The sequence below is a fragment of the Prunus persica genome, chromosome G5 (assembly GCF_000346465.2).
Source record: "Prunus persica cultivar Lovell chromosome G5, Prunus_persica_NCBIv2, whole genome shotgun sequence".
NCBI classification, from domain to species: domain Eukaryota; kingdom Viridiplantae; phylum Streptophyta; class Magnoliopsida; order Rosales; family Rosaceae; genus Prunus; species Prunus persica.
In genome coordinates, this window is record NC_034013.1 from 11129402 (window position 1) to 11148717 (window position 19316).

General features: G+C 37.1%; 2 protein-coding genes and 2 non-coding genes across 5 annotated transcripts; 1 reads left to right on the top strand and 3 right to left on the bottom strand.

Moving 5' to 3' along the window:
* On the top strand, positions 1765-5965 carry LOC18776411 (homeobox protein BEL1 homolog). 2 transcript variants are annotated; one of them, XM_020564179.1, is made up of 5 exons: positions 1765-2133; positions 2326-3474; positions 3721-4103; positions 4670-4730; positions 4946-5965. In XM_020564179.1, exons 2-5 carry the CDS (start codon positions 2434-2436, stop codon positions 5618-5620), a joined length of 2160 nt encoding a protein of 719 aa, XP_020419768.1. In that variant the 5' UTR covers positions 1765-2133; positions 2326-2433; the 3' UTR covers positions 5621-5965. The 2 variants fall into 2 exon arrangements, with proteins under 2 accessions (XP_020419768.1, XP_007210325.1); XM_007210263.2 differs by having other exon boundaries at positions 2329-3474.
* Positions 10678-15006, bottom strand: LOC18777146. The gene is made up of 3 exons (XM_007209836.2): positions 13239-15006; positions 11246-11788; positions 10678-11052 (listed from the first exon to the last, which is right to left on the bottom strand). The coding sequence occupies exons 1-3, from the start codon at positions 14166-14168 to the stop codon at positions 10942-10944; spliced, it is 1584 nt and encodes a 527-aa protein (XP_007209898.1). The 5' UTR covers positions 14169-15006; the 3' UTR covers positions 10678-10941.
* Positions 16059-16141, bottom strand: TRNAL-UAA. The gene has a single exon. It is a non-coding gene; the product is annotated as a tRNA-Leu (tRNA).
* Positions 17227-17309, bottom strand: TRNAL-UAA. The gene has a single exon. It is a non-coding gene; the product is annotated as a tRNA-Leu (tRNA).

The window sequence follows — 19316 nt, forward strand, 5'->3', positions numbered from 1 at the left end:
TGTTCTTCTCTCATCACAGTAAATTGCATACAAAAAGCATGCAACCCAATGATTATTATTTATTTTAAACTTTATTTCAAAAAAAGAAATAAGTTTTTATATATATATATATAGAAAATTATTCTTGAGTGAATTTTAGGATACGGGCTTCAAAAAAGAGAGTATAATTTTGACATTTTTTATTATAAATTATGTTCTGTTTGAGAGTTTCAGCCGATTCAATTAAAATATAATTTTTACTTTCATATCAGAAACAAGATTAATCTCACATTATTGTGTTTGACGACTTAAGATTATTCTTATGTTGGATAGGTAGAACTAATCTATTTTCATTTTTCAATTAAAAATCATACAATTTGAAAATCCATTAACCCTAAAGTTCATATAATTTGTCTATTATTCAAAAGAAAAAACAAATGAGAACTTTTTTTATTTATGAAAATGAGAAACATGTTTGTCAAGCCGTTGTTGGAAACCTTTTCAAACAATAACTTGAAAACAATTCATTTGAATAGTATGAAAATTTATGTTTTTGGAAATGCAAACCCATAAAATTTTGAAAACGACTTGAAAATGTAGAGATTCTTGAAATTACTTTTGAAAATGAGACTTATATCATGTGTGTTGTCTGAGAAAACAAAAGGCTTAGCTTGTTAGGCCCTTCAAATCAAATTAGGACAAAACCTAGCTATTGCCTAATGTTCAAAATCACAATTTGGCCTTTCAAAAGTTTTAACATACCCCCTAACCATTTCAATTTCCTTAAGAACATGTGGTAGAGAAGTTAGCTTGAGGAAATTGTGGTGATAGGGTTGTGGAAGATGAACAAATAGTGGGTGCGCGTGGAGTAGGCATATTTTTGTTAGTTTTTTTTTATTATCAAAGATAAATAAAAAGAAAAAGAAAAGATGCTGGTCCCATGCAACAATGTGTTATGTGTAATGTGGTATAGAAAGAGAAGGGGGATGGGTGGGCTACTTTAATACACCAATTAATGAGAATTAGATGGCAAAACATTGGACCACCTCATCTCAACTTACACACAGTCCCTTATTTTGGGAACATTTTGCACAACTCTAGGCGCATCTATTCTCTCTCTCTCTCTCTCCCTCTCTCATTTTGTGAAATAGAAAGCTCCTCGAATTTTTTGGTTCATGGAAAAGAAAGTTTACCCACTAATTAAGATGAGGAAAAAAATGAAAAACAACAAAAAAAGGGCAGGGGCCACCATTGTCCAATCCCAAGCGCCTAGCCTCACTGAAACCCATCTGAAAAAGCCTGGAAACAACTCCTACATGGGAAGGACTTCTTGGGATTTGATCCCATCCAATCCAACCCAACAGAGATTTTTAATATAAAAAGATCATATTATTTTGCAATTGGGTTTTTTTTATCTTTTTAATTTTTGGTGGATGATTATTATTATGATTATGTGGAAGAGAGGAGAGGAGAGTTTTGAAAAGAAATGATTAAAGTAAAAGAAGAAGAGGTCATGTGGCGGCTTGTAGTTTGTGTACTCAGGCAAAGGACGATCCTTACTCTGTTGTGGTAAAAATAGTTGTAGTACTAGTACTTTGCAAGGCAGGGAGGGTTTAAATATTTTTTTAATGTTTAATTTATTGTATTAATTAAAGGGTTTTTCATGGTTTAACAGTAATTTAATATTGTTGGGTTAGGAAATAATTGAGGGGGGGAGGGTATTAGAATTCTCATTCTAGGAAGTCTATTTTGGAGGTATTTATATCATGCATTGACCCACTTGTGAGAGAGAGAGAGAGAGAGAGAGAGAGAGAGAGAGAGAGAGAGGAGAGAGAAAAGGAGAGAGAGGGAGGGCATATATGATGGAAATGAAATGATGAACATGGTTAGGGAAGGTCATCATCAGCCCTATCTGTTCTTCTATTTCTGAGGAGATATATTTGATCTTTCTTCCTAGGTTGGGCTTTCATGGCTTACTATGTTGGCTTATTAGGAGAAGTCTTCTGAGAAAAAGGAGGCCACTCTTCTTCTCTTCCTCCTCCTTCTCCTAGCTCCTCCATCATCCAAACCACCACCACCACCACCACCTTCCACCTTCCACCTTCCACCTACTCTATTTTCCTGAACAATCAACATATGCATATACTGCACTTTGTAAGCCCCTCTTCTCTTTTCTGTCTAATGCAATATTGTTAGCTTAACAGCAAGCAGCAAACTTTATTGTCCCTTCTGTTCATCTGATCAAAGTGATTCTGTTAATTTGGTTTTTTCATAAATTTTGGTTATTGATCTGATTCTTCAGCTCTGCTCTATTGGGAATCTAATTAGTTTCTCTTTCTTTTGTAGCAGGGGATCTTGTTGGAATTGTAATTGCAGAAAAAAGAGTATCTTTCAGTCAAAGAAAAGCAGTAGAGAGATAGAGAGAGAGCAAGAAAGAAGAAGACAGTAACTTTCATGGCTGGACAACTGAGTGAAGCTAAACCAAGGAACATGGTCTCTTCTTCAGTTGGGTTCTGCTACTCTGATGTATCCAGCAACCCAACCATTCATCAAACCCAGTTCACCAATCAGATCCAAGACTTTGGCTCCAACCCAGAGATCTTCAACTTGACCACAGGAATGGAGATGATAGGTTTCCCAAAGCAGAATGAAAGTAACAACAACTCAGCTATGTGGAAAGCTGGCTTCTTTGGCAAACCAGGGAACCACCAAGCAGGCCCATCTTCTTCAAAGACAATCAATGAGTCAACAAGTTCTGATTTTTATCATCACCAGCCTGAATTTAACAACAAGCAACCTGATTTCTCAACTGGGATTTCAGAAACAAGTAGTGATCATCATCAGAATCTAATGGTAGGACCTCAACATCAAGACTCCTCTGGGGCTTGGCAAGAGAATAGGTTCCTTGTTGATGATTCTTCTCTGAGGTGTGTATTTCCATGTGAAGGAAATGAGAGGCCAAGCCAAGGCCTTTCACTCTCCCTTAGCTCAACCAATCCCTCTAATATTGGGTTGCAGTCCTTTGAACTGAGGCAGACCAATCAGCATCAACCACATCAGCAAGACCAACAAGATGATGATGATGAAGAAAATGATGATCACATGAGGTTTATTTCTTCTGCTTCAAGAGATAGTGTTGGGCTTTTTGGAAAACCATCAGCAAATATGCAGCAGCAGATGAATATGATGCAAGATGGGTTTTTGGGAAAAGCTACAGCTTCTTCAAGTCTTCATCCTGAAGGGCTGTTCCATCTCAGAAACTCAAAGTACTTGGCTCCTGCTCAGCAACTTCTCAATGAGTTTTGTAGCCTTGGAACCAAGCCAAGTACTGATCACCACCATCCATCAAAGCAAAAGCCCCACAAAAACAAGCTGTGGGAACAAGAAGACAATGGCACTACTAGTTCTTCAAGAAACAAACAATCCAATATTTACTCCCTTGAATTTGTGGAGTTGCAGAAGAGAAAAACCAGACTGCTTTCAATGCTAGAAGAGGTAAACATATACATGTCTTTCAATATTTATTCATTTACAGTTGAAAGTTAAAAACTTTTACTGGGTGGTGGTTGATTCTTGAGCTAATTAAGCAACTTGGGGTCCTTCCAATTAATACGCACAATTCAATATTTCGATATTTTATTTTTTATTGTTTATACTGGAAAATTTATAACTTGAGATTCTGTCTCAAACCCATCTCTACTGGTTTTTTTATCATCATGATCATATGTGTGTTTGTTTTAGGTGGAGAGAAGATACAAGCACTACTGTGATCAAATGAAGGCAGTGGTCTCGTCCTTTGAAACTGTGGCTGGTGCTGGGGCTGCCACAGTGTACTCAGCCTTGGCTGCAAAGGCCATGTCACGACATTTCAGGAGCTTGAAAGATGGGATTGTGAATCAGATTCAGGCCACAAGAAAAGCCATGGGAGAGAAGGATCCAGTGGCTCCAGGCACAACAAGAGGTGAAACACCAAGGCTTAGGATTCTTGATCAAACACTTAGACAGCAGAGAGCTTTCCAGCAGATGAACATGATGGAGAGTCATCCATGGAGACCTCAACGTGGCCTTCCTGAGAGATCAGTCTCTGTTCTTCGAGCTTGGCTCTTTGAACACTTTCTTCACCCGTATCTCTCTCTCTCTCTCTCTCTCTCTCTCTCTCTCTCTCTCTCTGTGGGTCTTTATATGAGTAAACAACAAATTAGATTTTTGGGAAGAATCAATGTTATGTGAAAAGAAAAGAGAAAACAACAAACACTTTGCTGATGCTGTTATGTTGATATAATTTTCTTAAGGCCGCAAGAGTTTTGTGATCATCAAGTGATATCTTGTATGGTCTCAATCATTTTGCTATTTAAAAAACAATACAAACACTTTGGTTGTTTCTATCCACCACCATTCAGATTCCAAGTTTTTCAATTTTTTTGCGTCATTTTAATTTCAATCATTTATTTGCTTGATATTTTCCTTGGACCCCATCCCCAACTCTCTTTGTTGTATATTCCTTTGTGGGTCACTAGGTCTCATTCTACTTCATGGGGAAAAAAAACCACCATCTCTCTCTCTCTCTCTCTCTCTCTCTCTCTCTCTCTCTCTCTCTCTCTCTCTAAAGAAGTAACAGTTGTATTTTCAGTTGTTTACAATACAATAGAAATAAAAGAGAGTAACAGAATGTTTTGTGAAACTTTTGCAGGTACCCAAGCGATGTTGATAAACATATCTTAGCCCGCCAAACGGGTCTCTCAAGAAGCCAGGCACGTCTACATCCCTCTCTCTAATATTATACAAATTTCCCCACCACTTAATTTATATTATTATGGAGCATATCTTCTTAGGATCCATAGTTTAGTTGAATAATCTATGTTTATATCATATTATAATTCGTAATCATTTATATTATAATATGAATCCGTGTCACCAATCATATTATATATGTGATGCCTTTTGTTGTTACATGGTGTTTCAACAGGTCTCCAATTGGTTCATTAATGCAAGAGTTAGGCTATGGAAGCCCATGGTTGAAGAAATGTACTTGGAAGAAACAAAGGAGCGTGAAAACAACATGAACAACATGACCTCCTCAGATGGGATCACAACAGACCTAGGGGACAGCAGCCGATCGGGTCAAAACCCGCTTCACACCAGACCAGAGGATAAAAAACCCACGCCCGACCAGCTCGTCCGAATAGACTCCGAGTGCCTCTCCTCCATCATCACAAACCCAGAAAAAAACCATGACTCCAGAAGCAGCAAAAGCACCCTCTTAAACCACCACATGCACCCACAACAAAGTTTTGGGAGGGTAAATGAGTCATTTGGGACAATGGAGCTGGATTTTTCATCCTACAATCACCATCAGCAACACTCTGGAGGGACAGTTTCTTATGCCAATGATCATCATCACAACCCAAATCAGGGTTTCAATGGTGGAGGCGTGTCGTTGACATTAGGGTTGCAACAGCATGGTGGGAATGGAGTGAGCTTAGCATTCTCTCCTGCCTCACAGAGCTCTCTATTTTACCCTAGAGATCACATTGAAGAATGCCAACCAGTTCAATACTCTCTCTTAGATGGGGAAGGCCAGAATACTTTGCCCTACAGAAATTTGATGGGGGCACAGTTGCTACATGACTTGGCTGGATAGGCGAAACACTGCTCAATTGAACAGTTTCAAGAGGTTCACTGTGGTTTAATTTAATTTATGTCACAAATATGGTGAATTGGAGATTGGTAATAGATAAAGTAGTTTTAGGTATAGATGGATATATATAGCTAAATACTTGATACATACATAAAAGGCTATACTGGGTTAGGCAACAATTATATGATGATCTTCACTTTCATGGCTGGTATAGTTTTTTTGGGTCCTCTCTTTTTTCTATTTTTGTTCTTTTTCCTTTTTATAATTGTAAGGACATGTTTATTATTGGTAGGCTAATTTGGAATTGCCCGTGATTTGGTCCAAAATTATACAATATTTGTTTGCTCTTATGCGTAGAATATGATTTTTCAGAAATTTTAACCTAATTAAGTAGTTATATGGTCATCTCTCTTTAATTGCCTTTCTCCATTTGTGGTTGGGCTAACCAAACTCACGATTGATTGAACCACTTGTGGCTCGTTTTTTTAGTGAATATTTGCTTTTTTTTGTGGCTCTCTATGTGGTGGAGACAATTAAGTTTAGCAGCACAATTTGGTGTTGGATCGTCCTTATGTAGTTTCTTGGAGATTAAGACATTTGCTAAAGGAAATTAGAAAATATCGTGACTCTTTTTGTGTGTGTGTGTGTATTTGTGGTCCTATAATTCATGAGCCTCGTGAAGACGATATTTTCATGCCAATAAGAATTGGTCACCTTTTTTTGATTTGTCAACTTTGAGATTGGTTTATGCTTCTGCTTTTGCAAATGGAAAAAGTTGCTTTTATTGGTTACCTTTTTAGGTAGTGTGAAGGGCATTAGGGTTTTGGGGATACAACCACCCTTGTACTTGTACGTGCACCCAATCAAATTTATCAAAATCAACCAACCTTCTCCTTCGCATGCAGAGTGCAGACCTCAATCGAATACTTCACCTCTCTGTGAAATAGATCGAACACTTCCCCTCTCTGTAAAATAGATATTCATGAAATATTGCATTCACATGTAAAAACAATTTAAAAAAATTCACCAAATTAAGATGTTTCATATCATGGAAGATGTCAATTATAAGATGCATTAAAAGATTATATGTTGTTATTACCTATCATATCGTTTCAGCTTTTTGGCTAACTTAGGTCACTGATCAGGAAGTTTCATCCGTATTTATCATATTGTTATTGGGATGGCTCCCCTTATAATCTATGTCATTTGTACTATTATTCCTATTAATTTAATATAATTATATCGCTTTTAAATTTCTTTGTAAAAAAGACAAAGAAAAAGATTATATACAATCAAGGAAAAGTTGTACGTAAGTACGTGGTTCAATTCCAATAACTACCTGAAAGCCATGTAAATATGCATGATTATATTATTGACATGCAACAAACAAGTCATGCATATGATCATGTGATAAATTTGAGCTTGACAAACAAACGCATGATTATATTCTTTTTAGGAATGGCCCCCCCCTCATTGAATTATGCTGCTTTCCCGAGCATCAAAATGGTTGAAGGGTTCTTCTATACGTACATGGAATGGAAAACCATGTCTTTCAACCGTTGGAACGGTTGCAAGACAGTTGCAATGGTTAGCAAAATGGTTTTTATTTTGTTTTCCTTATGAAAGATATGGTTCTTAATTACATGCACATTGAACGCGAACTAAAGTCAGGTTTTCCATGCCTGGGTATTCTGCTTGTTACCAAAACGGGTTGACAATGACTAACCACAATAACATTACGGAGAAGGAGAAGTTAACAGAATATACCATATTTTTCAAAATAAAATTATTTGGCGACTGATCAGTTATAGACAAGAGGGCTTGTCACTTGTAACTCTTTTTGTTTTCCAAATACAGTGTATCATGTGATTGAATTATTGTGACTTATGAAGGTACATTGACAAAGGAAGGAAGATTGGGTTTTAAATTCCCGCGAGCGGCGAGAGTCATTTGGAATTCATTTCAAATGGAATTTTGATATCAATAACTAACTTTTGTTTTAATGGTACTTTATTTCTCAACATTATAAAAAATCTCGAGTTCGAATCACTCTTCCGTGTTGAGAAAAACTGAGAGATATAGACGGTCCTATTTAGGAAGCAATAATGGATAAGGACTGGTCCAATTTAGGATGGGCCCTGTCCTTCTTACGTTTTGGACAACTAAGCCAAATCAGCCCAGACGTCATAGAACAGCCAAATCTTATTGGGCTGCCAGAAAATACTGGCCTCTGGCCTGGATGTGAAAATTATCCAACCCCCACCTGGCTGAAATTTCAGCGATTCATTATTGTTTGTTTGTTTGTTTTTTTATATTTTTATATATTGGAATGGATGCATAATAGAAATGAATTGGAAAATTGCAAATTTAGGAAATGAATACAAATCAGGACATGAGAGCATTTTTGCTCTTAATTTTAACCTAAAAAGTATTATCATTATCATTCTCAACACTTAACGCGTGTTTATGAACATACCTATAATTTCATAACTACAAAGTAAAAATAACAAATTACTTCTGATTAAAATTTAAAATAACAAACTTCTTAGTTATGTGCAGCGGAAATGAATTATTACAAATAGGGAAATGGGGTCCTAGAAGCTAAGGCTAGTCTGAGATTCATAGGTCAAGAACCACTTAATTACTAGTAAAGTTTAACTTTAGAGAGTAAAATCAGCTGCAAACAATTGTGATTTGTGCCTTTTTTAAAATTTAAAATTTTATTTTTGACCAAAAACAAAGAAAAGACAGGATGGATTGACAATTGATGCGTGTGAAGGGATATGGTTATGGGCCATGGGTCAATAGACCTGCAGGGACCCACCTCAATTCATCTCGTGAAACCCTAAAAACCTTCTCCCGACACATTTTAGGGTGTGGATGGGCCCACTTAAGGTCATAGCCTCACTGTCTCAACCACTCGACCTTCAAACACAAAGGACACTGCACTCAAAAGTAGGTCAATCGCCCTAATGGATTTTCTTTGCAGCAGTTGTTTCATAGGGTTTGAAAAAAGAAAAGTATTTTACGTGCATTCATGGAAAAACAAGTAACGAACATATCATATCATGTTTTATATGCACCTACACTTTGGTATATGTAGTTTCTTCTTTTCTTTTTTACTCTCTTTTTGTTTATTTTATTTTATTTTTTTTATAGGGTTTAGGGTTAGCATTCTCTGTTTTGCTTTTGTAGTACAATGCATGATACATGTTGTGGTGGTTGTGAGATGAGAATTGTCGGTCGATCTACACGTAAGATGTGTCTCCACATTAGAGAGTTTTTGATATTTGAAAGACATTTATGCTCGGAGTTTATTGTTAAATGATTCGAAATGAAAATCATTAGTAAAAATTGACCCTTTTTATAATAAATAAAAAAGAAAAGAAAAAGGAAAATTGTATGATGGATACTCTTAAAACATCCCAAACAACATCTTACTTTTCGGCAAAAAAAAAGAAAAGAATAAGAATTGTTTAAGTCATGCAGAAAGGTGTAGTGGACTATCTTTATGCAAAGAAACATTATAATTTAAATTATGAAAAGTGATTTTTAATTTTACATCATTTCATTATAAAATCCGTTACCTTTTGAGCTTTCTTCTGGTCTCATCTTAAATTAAAAAATTACAACTTCTGTTAAAATAAAATAAAATCCAATAGATAGTTGTAAAGCAAAGGGTTGGAGTGTGGTAGGCGATTGTAGCCAATACTCCTCAAAATAATACTTTTTTTATATTTAAATATATAATAAAATAAAATTAAAAAAATCTGTTGATGAGGGTAACGTTTGCGTCTTCAATAATTGATACATGCACCGCCAAATCTGCTTCTATTAACCCGTCAAACTGTATGTTTGGAAGATACATTACAAGTCAAATGAGAGAGAGAGAGAGGGAGAGAGAGAGATGGAACTGAGACTTGGTCTTGATGGGGATGCTTCTTACTCTCTAAGATGGTATACGTATGCATGCACCAGATCAAAACTTGCCATACTTCTTTTTTATTTATTTGAAACATAGATACTAATACTATTACCTCTATTAATATAATAATATTTGTGGTCCTGTAATAAAAACAAATATTATGCATAATTAAATATGTTTTTGCATCCTAATAAAGAAAATTTATTGAAGCCCTCCTCTCTGCAAGACACGAGTAAACTTCAATTTATATGTAATATAATAATAAAAAGGAGAGAATGAAGCAGTGTTTTGTTCTTGACTTCTTCTGATGTTCGAGAAATCTAAACCATCCTAATTAAAATTCCTAATCGTACAATCAATCCAAGGAAGAATTCAAAAGGCCCCATTTGGGACCTATAAATATATAATAATAAAAACATTATTTATTATAACAAGTGAGCTATGACTCATTTGACTTGGTCACGTTAGGTTGGTGTGTGTTTTTTTTTTTTTTCTTTTCCTGTTGGCAACATTATTATTTTGTGAGTGACACCAGACACCATGGTCATGTTCCTAAATGTCAATTTCACCTAATAATGCATGATATGAAGAAAAAAGAAAAAGAAAAAAAAAGGTAAATAATAAAGATTGTGAGAAAGCAAAACGAAAAAAGCGGTGCAGTGGAGGGGCCATTCGGGTGCTTAATAATGTGCCAAAGAATCATGCTACTATGCTATATATACCTCTCTATATTTGGGTGCTTACTAAAAAGCACCTTTCCAATCCAATATCTCTCTATATTTGGCCATTCTGTAGTCGTTAGATTGACGAGTTCATTTATTTAGATATGAAATCCAGTCATTCTTATTGACGAGACGCGATGAGAAAACTTTACTCTCAAAATCAAGAACGTTGCATAAAGAAGGGCAAATTGCGTCGGATGGAGCAATAGAAGTAGCATTTTGGATTGTATTATTTAACTTTATATGGAAAATATAGGTCCTGCCAAATTGGTCAGAAGACAAACGACCATGGTTAAAAGAGCAAGTTCCAGAAATGTAATGAATGAATTTTTGCCTCATGAAGCAACATAAGCACATGGATCATAGATTTACCCAATCACACCATCATATTCATACCAAACACCACCATGTATTGTTGTTGGGAAGAATTGTAAATGAATAATTTAACTGCTCAGACAATTGTGGAAATGTATAGCCTACAACTTTTGTACATGAACATTCTTTTTTGCCTTTCTAATGATTGTTTGACAGTGGAGAGACTCCCCATGACACAAAATTTGGAATGTAAAAGATAACAAATTAAGAAATACGCCTAAGAATCAATTGGAGGAAGGGAAAGAAGAAGCAAGAAGAATCAAAAGAAAAAAGAGAAAGAAGCTGCTTGCATTCTACATTGATCAAATGGTGCTAATTTCACTGATCTCACCCTCTTTACATAAACCAACATCTATCACCATTGGCCCTTTCTTCTTTGACTTCATAACCCTGCAACAATTTCTTCTCGGAGACTGCCAATACACACACACACGAAAACAAAGCAAAACAAAACACATTGATCAGTTTTCGATTGTATAGTACAGTTCACGGGCATCAAAGAAGTGGTGGTGAATTGTAGTGCAACGGTGAGTGTTGAAAATAACAGGTTCAATGGTGATAGTTTTGGAACAGAGGAAGCAATACAAGCTCTTGAAAAATACTTACTCTCTCCCATAGATGCGGGTCAGGCTTCTTGTGAACCTCGACTTTGTCAAGATCAGCAGGATCAGCCATCTTCCACTTGCAGTGGGGATGAGGGACACGATGCTGGACATACTCACTGATTGTTGAATTCATCGTAGCATTAACTCTTACCCTTGACATATAAAATACAAATGGTTTCTGGCAGGGGTTTCGGCTAACTGGACGAGTGTTGAATGCATATGCTGTGTAATCTGCTCTTTTGTACCAATTCAAAAACGTTCGTGAAGGCATTTCCATCTCACGGGGTGAAAATACTCCTCGGAAAATTTGAACAGCAAATCCCCAAGAAACAGAAATGGTCCAACTCTTTGACTTGTCATAGCAGATGGATTGTTGCATGATTCCTGCTGAGTCCAGCTTCACTGGTACAAGAAGCCGCTGAAGGGCTTGAACACGGGTTGTGTTGGGGAAGATGGGCTCAACCACATCAAGGTGATGCATTGTCACTAAGGGTGCCACCGGATGTGCTGCAAGGAGCCCGAACAGGTTGCCGTACACATCATACTGAGAGCCATTGATAAGAAAGACACTCACCGTAAGTTCACGAAAGATTGATATGAATCTAAAATCTAACCCTGAAAAAAAAAAACATTACTAGCAAAGGAATGTACAAGCACACTGCTGTTAATTCACTCAACCCCTAAAACTAGGACCTCATTTTGCAAACTAGAGATGAGGCTCTTGCTCTATTTAGTACACAAATTGGAAGAACCCCCCAGTGGAAATTGGAAAACTAGACTCAAATTTTCTTAACCAAAGCCTACACAACTACCAGTCTACCACTAAGTGCCAATTCCATAAACATTTCACAATTCGGGCCATCTGGGCAACAGAAATAGGACGGCTTCAGAAAGTAACATATGAGGGAGAATCGCTAAGAAGCGTAAAAATTGGGTCCCATTTTAGCTGTCTCCATTGCAAAGCCAAAAGCATTACCATTCTAGAACACCATGTTTAATCTAACCCCAGATTCTCCGAATGGGATTTAAAGAAAAAAAAAAAAAAGTAAAAAAAAAAAAACCGAAACCGACATTCACTAATGAACTCCCTCACTTGCCAAAATGAAAGCTACATTCATTCAAAGCACAATACATACTGGATTATACCGGCTTGCAACAGATTTGAGTCATTTGACAGTGCCTGCCATAATTATATGCCAAAATTGAGCTTAAAGTCACTCAATGTAAAAGAAAAATACCAACTGTAAAAAAATGGACCACAAGAAAATTTTACCCTTTTTCCTTTTTCTTTAACAGGAAGAAAAGGAATAATAACTACCCCATAATTGGTTGGCAGAAATTGAAGTTTTCCATTCAATTCAATTCAATGTTTTGACTGTACAATGCTCAGCAAAGGAGCGTGACGTCCACGACCAACAACTGCTCGTGGGGCAAGGAGTTTGATTCCTGCGTGTAGTGAGCTGTGAGACAAAAACCTGGTCTAACTCTTTACACAGGTGGGCCCCATCCCGTCACCTTCGACACGCGAGCATTGACAACATTGAGCAAATCACCCGCTTGATGTTGGATTGGATCCCGTCAAAAACGTTTGGTTTATAGACCAATATTATGGTCTAGCAAACCGACACAAATCAACTATTCAGCTGATATTTCCCGAAACCGGCAAGTAACGTATCGGGAACGGAATGATCGAACTAAGAAGATGATTAACAGACGCACGCTTTAATTAATGAAACTCAGTAACTTAGTAGGGAAGCCTAATTAAATTCCCCTCCATAATTAAAAGCAAAAGAGACACAACTCGGCCCAACCGACATTGACCCTAATTCGTATCGGCCGAAACTCTGAAATCTTCGTAGATTTCAAGTCTAATCCTACATTCCATTGCTGGAATTCAACCTGGGAATTCGAATTCAGAAAAAACCCAGATAAAATCAAAACCGGATTACAACTAATTAAAGGGAAAGAAAAAAAAAACCATTTAGTGTACGGACCTGATGAAAGCCGAGTTCTTTAGTCAGTGGGACACCGAGTTCCGCCATGCAAGCCTGCATTCGGTCATCGGAGCCGTACAGTCCCGGGTACCTCTGTATGCACCTGTCTTGCATTTTGCTCAGAGCTTTGGCCAATGGGTAGCTGATGGCGAAGCCGCCGCCGCCGTACGCCATGCCGTACGAGAAGAAGATGTTCTGCAAGTGGCTCTCCGATAAGCTCCCGATATAATAGTACTGCGTGTGGTCGTATTTCCTCAGGACCCTCACGAGATTGTCGGTGATGAAAACGGTGTCGTCGTCCCCCATTACGAACCACCTCACGTCCTTGAGCCCAAGACGCAGCGTCTCGGAGACGATACGAGATATCCGAATCGCGGAACGGTGCCCCTGTTTGTTAGTGTACGCGAACCCAGAGGTGTCGCCGGAGATTTTAATCGGCGGGAGGCCGAGGCCTTCCGGGTTTTTATCCTCTACTTGGCGGTCCAGCCAAACTATGCCTCTCATCGAGTTGGGCTTGTACCAGAGCTTGATGTAGTTCTTCCTCTGTTTCCAAAGCTTGGCGGAGGCGGCAATGCCGAATACGATGTCGTTTATCTCCGTCGGGTGGTTTTCGTTTATGGGTTGGTGGGTTTTGAGCTGGAGAACCTCGGCCGTCCGATCTTGGACGGTTGTGATGTTGGTGGCGGTGGCGGTGGAGGAGGAGAGGCGGACGGGGTTAAATGGGTCATTTTCATCGGAGCAGGCGGCTCGGGAGGTGGAGACGAGCTTGAGCGTGTAGACGATGTAAGTGAGAGAGACGCAGAGGATGAGCCAGACGAGGAGTTTAGGGGTGGCTCGAGATTGAGAACCGGGTCCAGGAATTGGGGTCCCTGTGGAGCTCCGCATCTGATCCCAAATTACTTTCTCTTGATCTTTCTGGCTCGCTTTCATTTTTCTCAAGCCCCACTGTAGCTCCAAGCTCAACCCTTTTCACTACTCTCTCTCTCTCTCTCTAATTGCTGAAACCAAACAAAAAAAAATAATCAGGGGTTCTGCAACATTGGTGTTGGAGATTGGAGAATCTTTGGTCCCTTTTGGAACCCAATTGGGGGAAATGAATGAGGGACTCAGATCTCTCTGGAATTTCAATCAGTGGTGGTTAAAGATTGGAACTTTATGGAGAAAAAAATTGGAGATCAATGTGAATGAGAGAAACCCAGTTGGGGAAAATGGGTTAGGAGTTTTGCAATTCAAGGCAATGAGAGTGAGGAAGAAGATGAAGATGAGTTTGATGATGGTGTTGTTGTTGATGTTGTTGCAGAGAGGTAAAGGTGAGAGCTTGCATTGCTGCCAGGTTGCAGAAGGCTCCACATCCCCGAATAGAGCTACACCGGAAAAATAAATATTTATGTTTATTTTTTGTTTGTTTTTATTTTTACTTTTGATTGTTTTGCAACATGGAGGAGTGTGAGATGGGAGTGATTTGTGTCTGAGTGTTCAGATCTGTGTAGCGTGTGAATACGAGAGAGGTGGAATGTTTGGGGGAGTCGGATCTTCTAATATTTGGGTCCCACTGGAGAAGAAGACAGTGGAGATTCAATCTTGGGTTGGGTTGGGTTAGGTCACTTGCACTTTGGTTTGGGCGGTTTGGGTCAGCCTCACTGAGATGAGAGAATAAATAAACACTAAAAAAATATTATAAAATTACACACGTATCTAATAAGGGCCTGAAATATGTTTAGTACACTAATCTAAATATATCATGTGCCTTATCTTGGCCTGATGCCCTGATTATACTTTTGGTTTAATCTGTAAAACTTTAGTTTTTTTGCAATGGTAAATTTGAACCCCGCACTGACTCTTTACCAAGTACACTCTTTGTAACGGAATTCAGTGCACATTTTTACCATGTACAAAACTGGCAGGGAAATGATGCCTAGTATATTGTAAAATTAATGGTTGACTTTATATTTGTGAATACCATAATGCAATAGGATTTTATGAAACATGTAGAAGAGATTAAAACTAATTGAGCCTAATACACTGCTAATTAAGTTTAGTGCAAATCTGACAATCTAAGTAGTGACAATGAGTAGATATGAACTTAGCCAAGTTGGTTAGAACGAATGTGCTCTTCACTCTGTATCCGAGTTTGAATGTCCCTCCGTATAATTTAAATTAATTTAATACATAATATCGCTTGTATAAAAAAACCAATGAGAGTGAATATTTTTCCGTAACATACAATTTTAGTCCCTTTACATGCATAAAATATAGTGCTCCTACTATTCTATCACGTATCTACTAAGCTATGTTGACTTTGATGGTTTCAGAGTTCTTGGAAGACACCTCCACCACATTGACGTTTTGCAACCTTCAACTTGTTTACTAGGGACATGTGATACAAAAAATTGATCTTGCTTGTGGAGATTTCTCATCACAAAAAAATTATACACTAGTTTTTAGTCTTTTATAATATAATCAATCTTTGCTTTAAAATTATACACTAGTTTTTAGTCTTTTATAATATAATCAATCTTTGCTTTGTGGAGATTTTCCTTATAGTAAGAGAAATTCTCAATTTATAGCTCATGTGACATGAGATGAGCGGAATGAAATATTCGCATTATAATATGATCGGAAATTGAACTACAACTACTATCCTCATAAAGTTAATCAAGTGGATTTTCAATTTAATCATTTTTTACATAGAGTGATTCTGATAATTAGATTACGATTTAAAACTAAGATATCTTTATTTGAGAAAAACAAAGATAGAGAAAGGCGCCACGCCAAAAAAATAGAAAGAAAAAAAAAACAAAAAAAACCTTTCATTTTATTTGCTGGCTATGGGGTTCGAACCCATGCGCACTTATGTGCAGAAGATCTTAAGTCTTCCCCCTTAACCTCTCGGGCAAACCAGCTTGGATACCATCCCATATGTATTTGGTGAATGATGCATAATTCATTTTTATTAATCTTATAGTAAATGGTTGATTTTTTGAAAATAAATTAATAAATCAATGATTTAAACCTAATTAATAAAGGATAATGCTTCCATTCTTATCCATAAGGAGGAACTCCTCTTTGCCTACTGATGTGGCTCAGTCACAATCTAACACGTGTCTCTCTTGTTAAGAATAATTAAAATAAAAAATAAATGCACATTTGAGAATGATAAAGAAAAAAAAGACGTGTCATATTGTGGTTGAGTCACATTAGTAGGTAAGAATGAATTCTTTCTTATGAGCAAGGAGGGAAGTATTATCCTTTAATAAATGCGATAGCACATACTAAAGCACAACCCTTTCAAAGATTTTATTGTCTAGAATAGACTAGCTACTAGCCAAACCGTTACTAAAGACAGACAACTCATAAAGACTAGACCTGCTTATATTTTGGTATCACATAACTCATTCATGACACCATCCATGTGAGTGTGATGCCATATACACCAATCGCAGTAAGAATCGCTTGCATTCAAATCTTTGTTGCCTTCACTTTGCAGTAGAACTGCTAGTCTACTGCTTACATTTTACATGGCTGAAAGAAAGAACCGTATTGATCCACACAACCTCAACCTAAAACAAACAAGAAAAAATGAGAATCAGTATTTGGATATGGACTGGCTCTTTGAAAAAATTATACACTGTTTTTTAGTCTCTTATAATATAATCAATCTTGCTTTGTGGAGATGTTCCTTATACTAAGAGAAACTCTGAATTTATGGCTCAAGTGACATGAAAATGAGTGGATTGAAATATTCGCATTATAATATGATCGGAAACTAAACTACAACTACTATCCTCATTATGCTAATCAAGTGGATTTTCAATTTAATTATTTTTACATAGATAATTCTTGCCAAGAAAAAAAAAAGGTTAAAAAATGAACGATTCTGATAATTAGATTACGGTTTTAAAAGTAAGATATATTTATTTAAGAAAAATAAGGATAGAGAAAGGCTTCACGCCAAAAAAGAAAAGAAAGAAAAACCTTCCATTTTATTTGCTGGCTATGGGGTTCGAACCCATGCGCACTTATGTGCAGAAGATCTTAAGTCTTCCCCCTTAACCTCTCGGGCAAACCAGCTTGGTTACCATCCCACACGTATTTGGTGGATGATGGATCACTCATTTTTATGAATCTTATAGTGAAGGTTAATGTTTTTAAAAATAAATTGATAAATCAATGATTTAAACCTAATTAATAAATGTGCCTTTTAAAGATCTGATTGTATAGAATAGACTAGCTGCTAGCCAAAACACCACTAAAGCAACCCCCATATCTCACTCAAATCACATCGTTTGTCCTTCAGCTGAGCCTTAAAAATATAATTAGAAGTTTGATTTTCCCCTAAAAGCCATATTAATCTCAGATCACGTAACTCTCCAACTACTTTTTTTTTTTTTAAGTTACATTGGGAGAAAAGAAACTTATTGGAATTTCGAACTTGAATATCAAGCAGGGGAAAGGGGGAGGCCACTACTGTAATACCTACTCTCGACACTCTCCGACTACTCTCATAAAGACTAGAGATGCTTATAATTTGGTATCATATGACCCTCGTGATACCATCCTTGTGAGTGTGATGCCGTACACACCAGTCGCACAAAAGAATGGCCATTGCATTCAAATCTTTGTTGCCTTCACTTTGCAGTAGAATATCTGTCAGTTGGGGTGGCTGCCATAATATATTCCAATGCTGATAACGGCCTGTATGTTCTATCAATGGGGACAAAGGAAAACCAAATCCCCACTCTTCTACAAAAATCTAACCTATTTTTGAGCTCTGCATGGACCAAAATGGCAGAAACCAAAATCCAGGAAATAACAAATAAGAACAAAAGTTTGCACAGAGCTAAAGACAGTGCCCGTGAAGAATCTGTGCAAGCTTAATGATTATATCGATTTATTATTTTGTCTCTCTCTCTCTCTCTCTCTTTCTCTCTCTCTCTGTGTGCAGCCTGTCTCTCCTCTTCAATTTTGAATTTCTGTGGAACATTTGTTGGTGTGGTGAGTGGGAAAGTAGTTGATGATGTGGGTAAACATTGTATCTGGATATGGAGCATCAACCCTAAGATTGACTGTTGATGGTGGGGGGCAAAAATTCTATTACCATATGATCAGTGAAAGGAATATCCACATCATCCATAACTTTGTCTATTGATTTTAGCCTCGTGCGCGTGTGAGGCTCACAATGCATTAACGAACATTAGTGCACCTTCACCATTACATAATTCTTTAAGAAGCAATCTCATAAAGTGGATTGTACTAGTGACATACTTATTTAGTATACTTTGCTTCAAAAGGTCTTTTAGCACCAAATCTCAATGATGAAATTGGAGCAATAACCGTGGAGGGTGCATAATTGGATTTATACTAAACTACTCAATCTGTTGCCTTTTCTGTTTTTCAGTTTTTCTGTTTTCTTAACCAAAATGATTGTAGAACAGTTTGATATATTATGTTTCGACCAGAAAATACTTTTTTTTGGTCAAAAAAATAGTGGTAAAGTGTGCAACCACTATGAGCCGGAACTGTTTACGGTAAAACCAAAAAATACTTTTCAATAATAATAAACCTGACATATGCAATTCAAATATAGGTCAGCAAAAAAAAACAAAAAAAAAAACTAGTCTCGGGAAACATGTTAAACAACAAAAGTTTCTTGCAGTCAACGTTTGGTTCAAAATTTTCTCTGGGAAAATAAAATCAAAATGACCAAAATGCATACAAGCCCATATGGTTATAAGCGATATTCTAAACTAAAGATAAGGAAAATTTCTCGCACACACAAACACCATTGATTATAAAAGGTTGAAAGTTTCACAACATTAGTCAGTGCACCACCTCTTCATTTCTTTGACAAAATGGAGGGTGAAGGGTAATTCTCCACTCCACCAATCAATTGCTATTTATTTCCCTTCCTCAAATGGGGAGGCAAAGGAGTAGAAAGAAAGGATATGATTGGTTTGCATCTCACCACTTGAGTAAAATTATATGCCCAACCAAATGACACATTTGTTTGACATAATTTCGTGTTACCCACCGATATCATTCTTGTTTTGGGTTTTTAAGTCTGAGAACATCAACAAA

Excerpts from the sequence above, each read along its gene's own strand:
- LOC18777146 (XM_007209836.2), bottom strand. The coding sequence starts at position 14,168 with ATGAAAGCGAGCCAGAAAGATCAAGAGAAAGTAATTTGGGATCAGATG. Across the intron at positions 11,789-13,238 it reads AAGAACTCGGCTTTCATCAG|TATGATGTGTACGGCAACCT; the intron begins GTCCGTACACTA and ends AATGGCTCTCAG. Across the intron at positions 11,053-11,245 it reads ACCCGCATCTATGGGAGAGA|TCTCCGAGAAGAAATTGTTG; the intron begins GTAAGTATTTTT and ends GTGTATTGGCAG.
- LOC18776411 (XM_020564179.1), top strand. The coding sequence starts at position 2,434 with ATGGCTGGACAACTGAGTGAAGCTAAACCAAGGAACATGGTCTCTTCT. Across the intron at positions 4,104-4,669 it reads TTTGAACACTTTCTTCACCC|GTACCCAAGCGATGTTGATA; the intron begins GTATCTCTCTCT and ends AAACTTTTGCAG. Across the intron at positions 4,731-4,945 it reads CGGGTCTCTCAAGAAGCCAG|GTCTCCAATTGGTTCATTAA; the intron begins GCACGTCTACAT and ends GTGTTTCAACAG.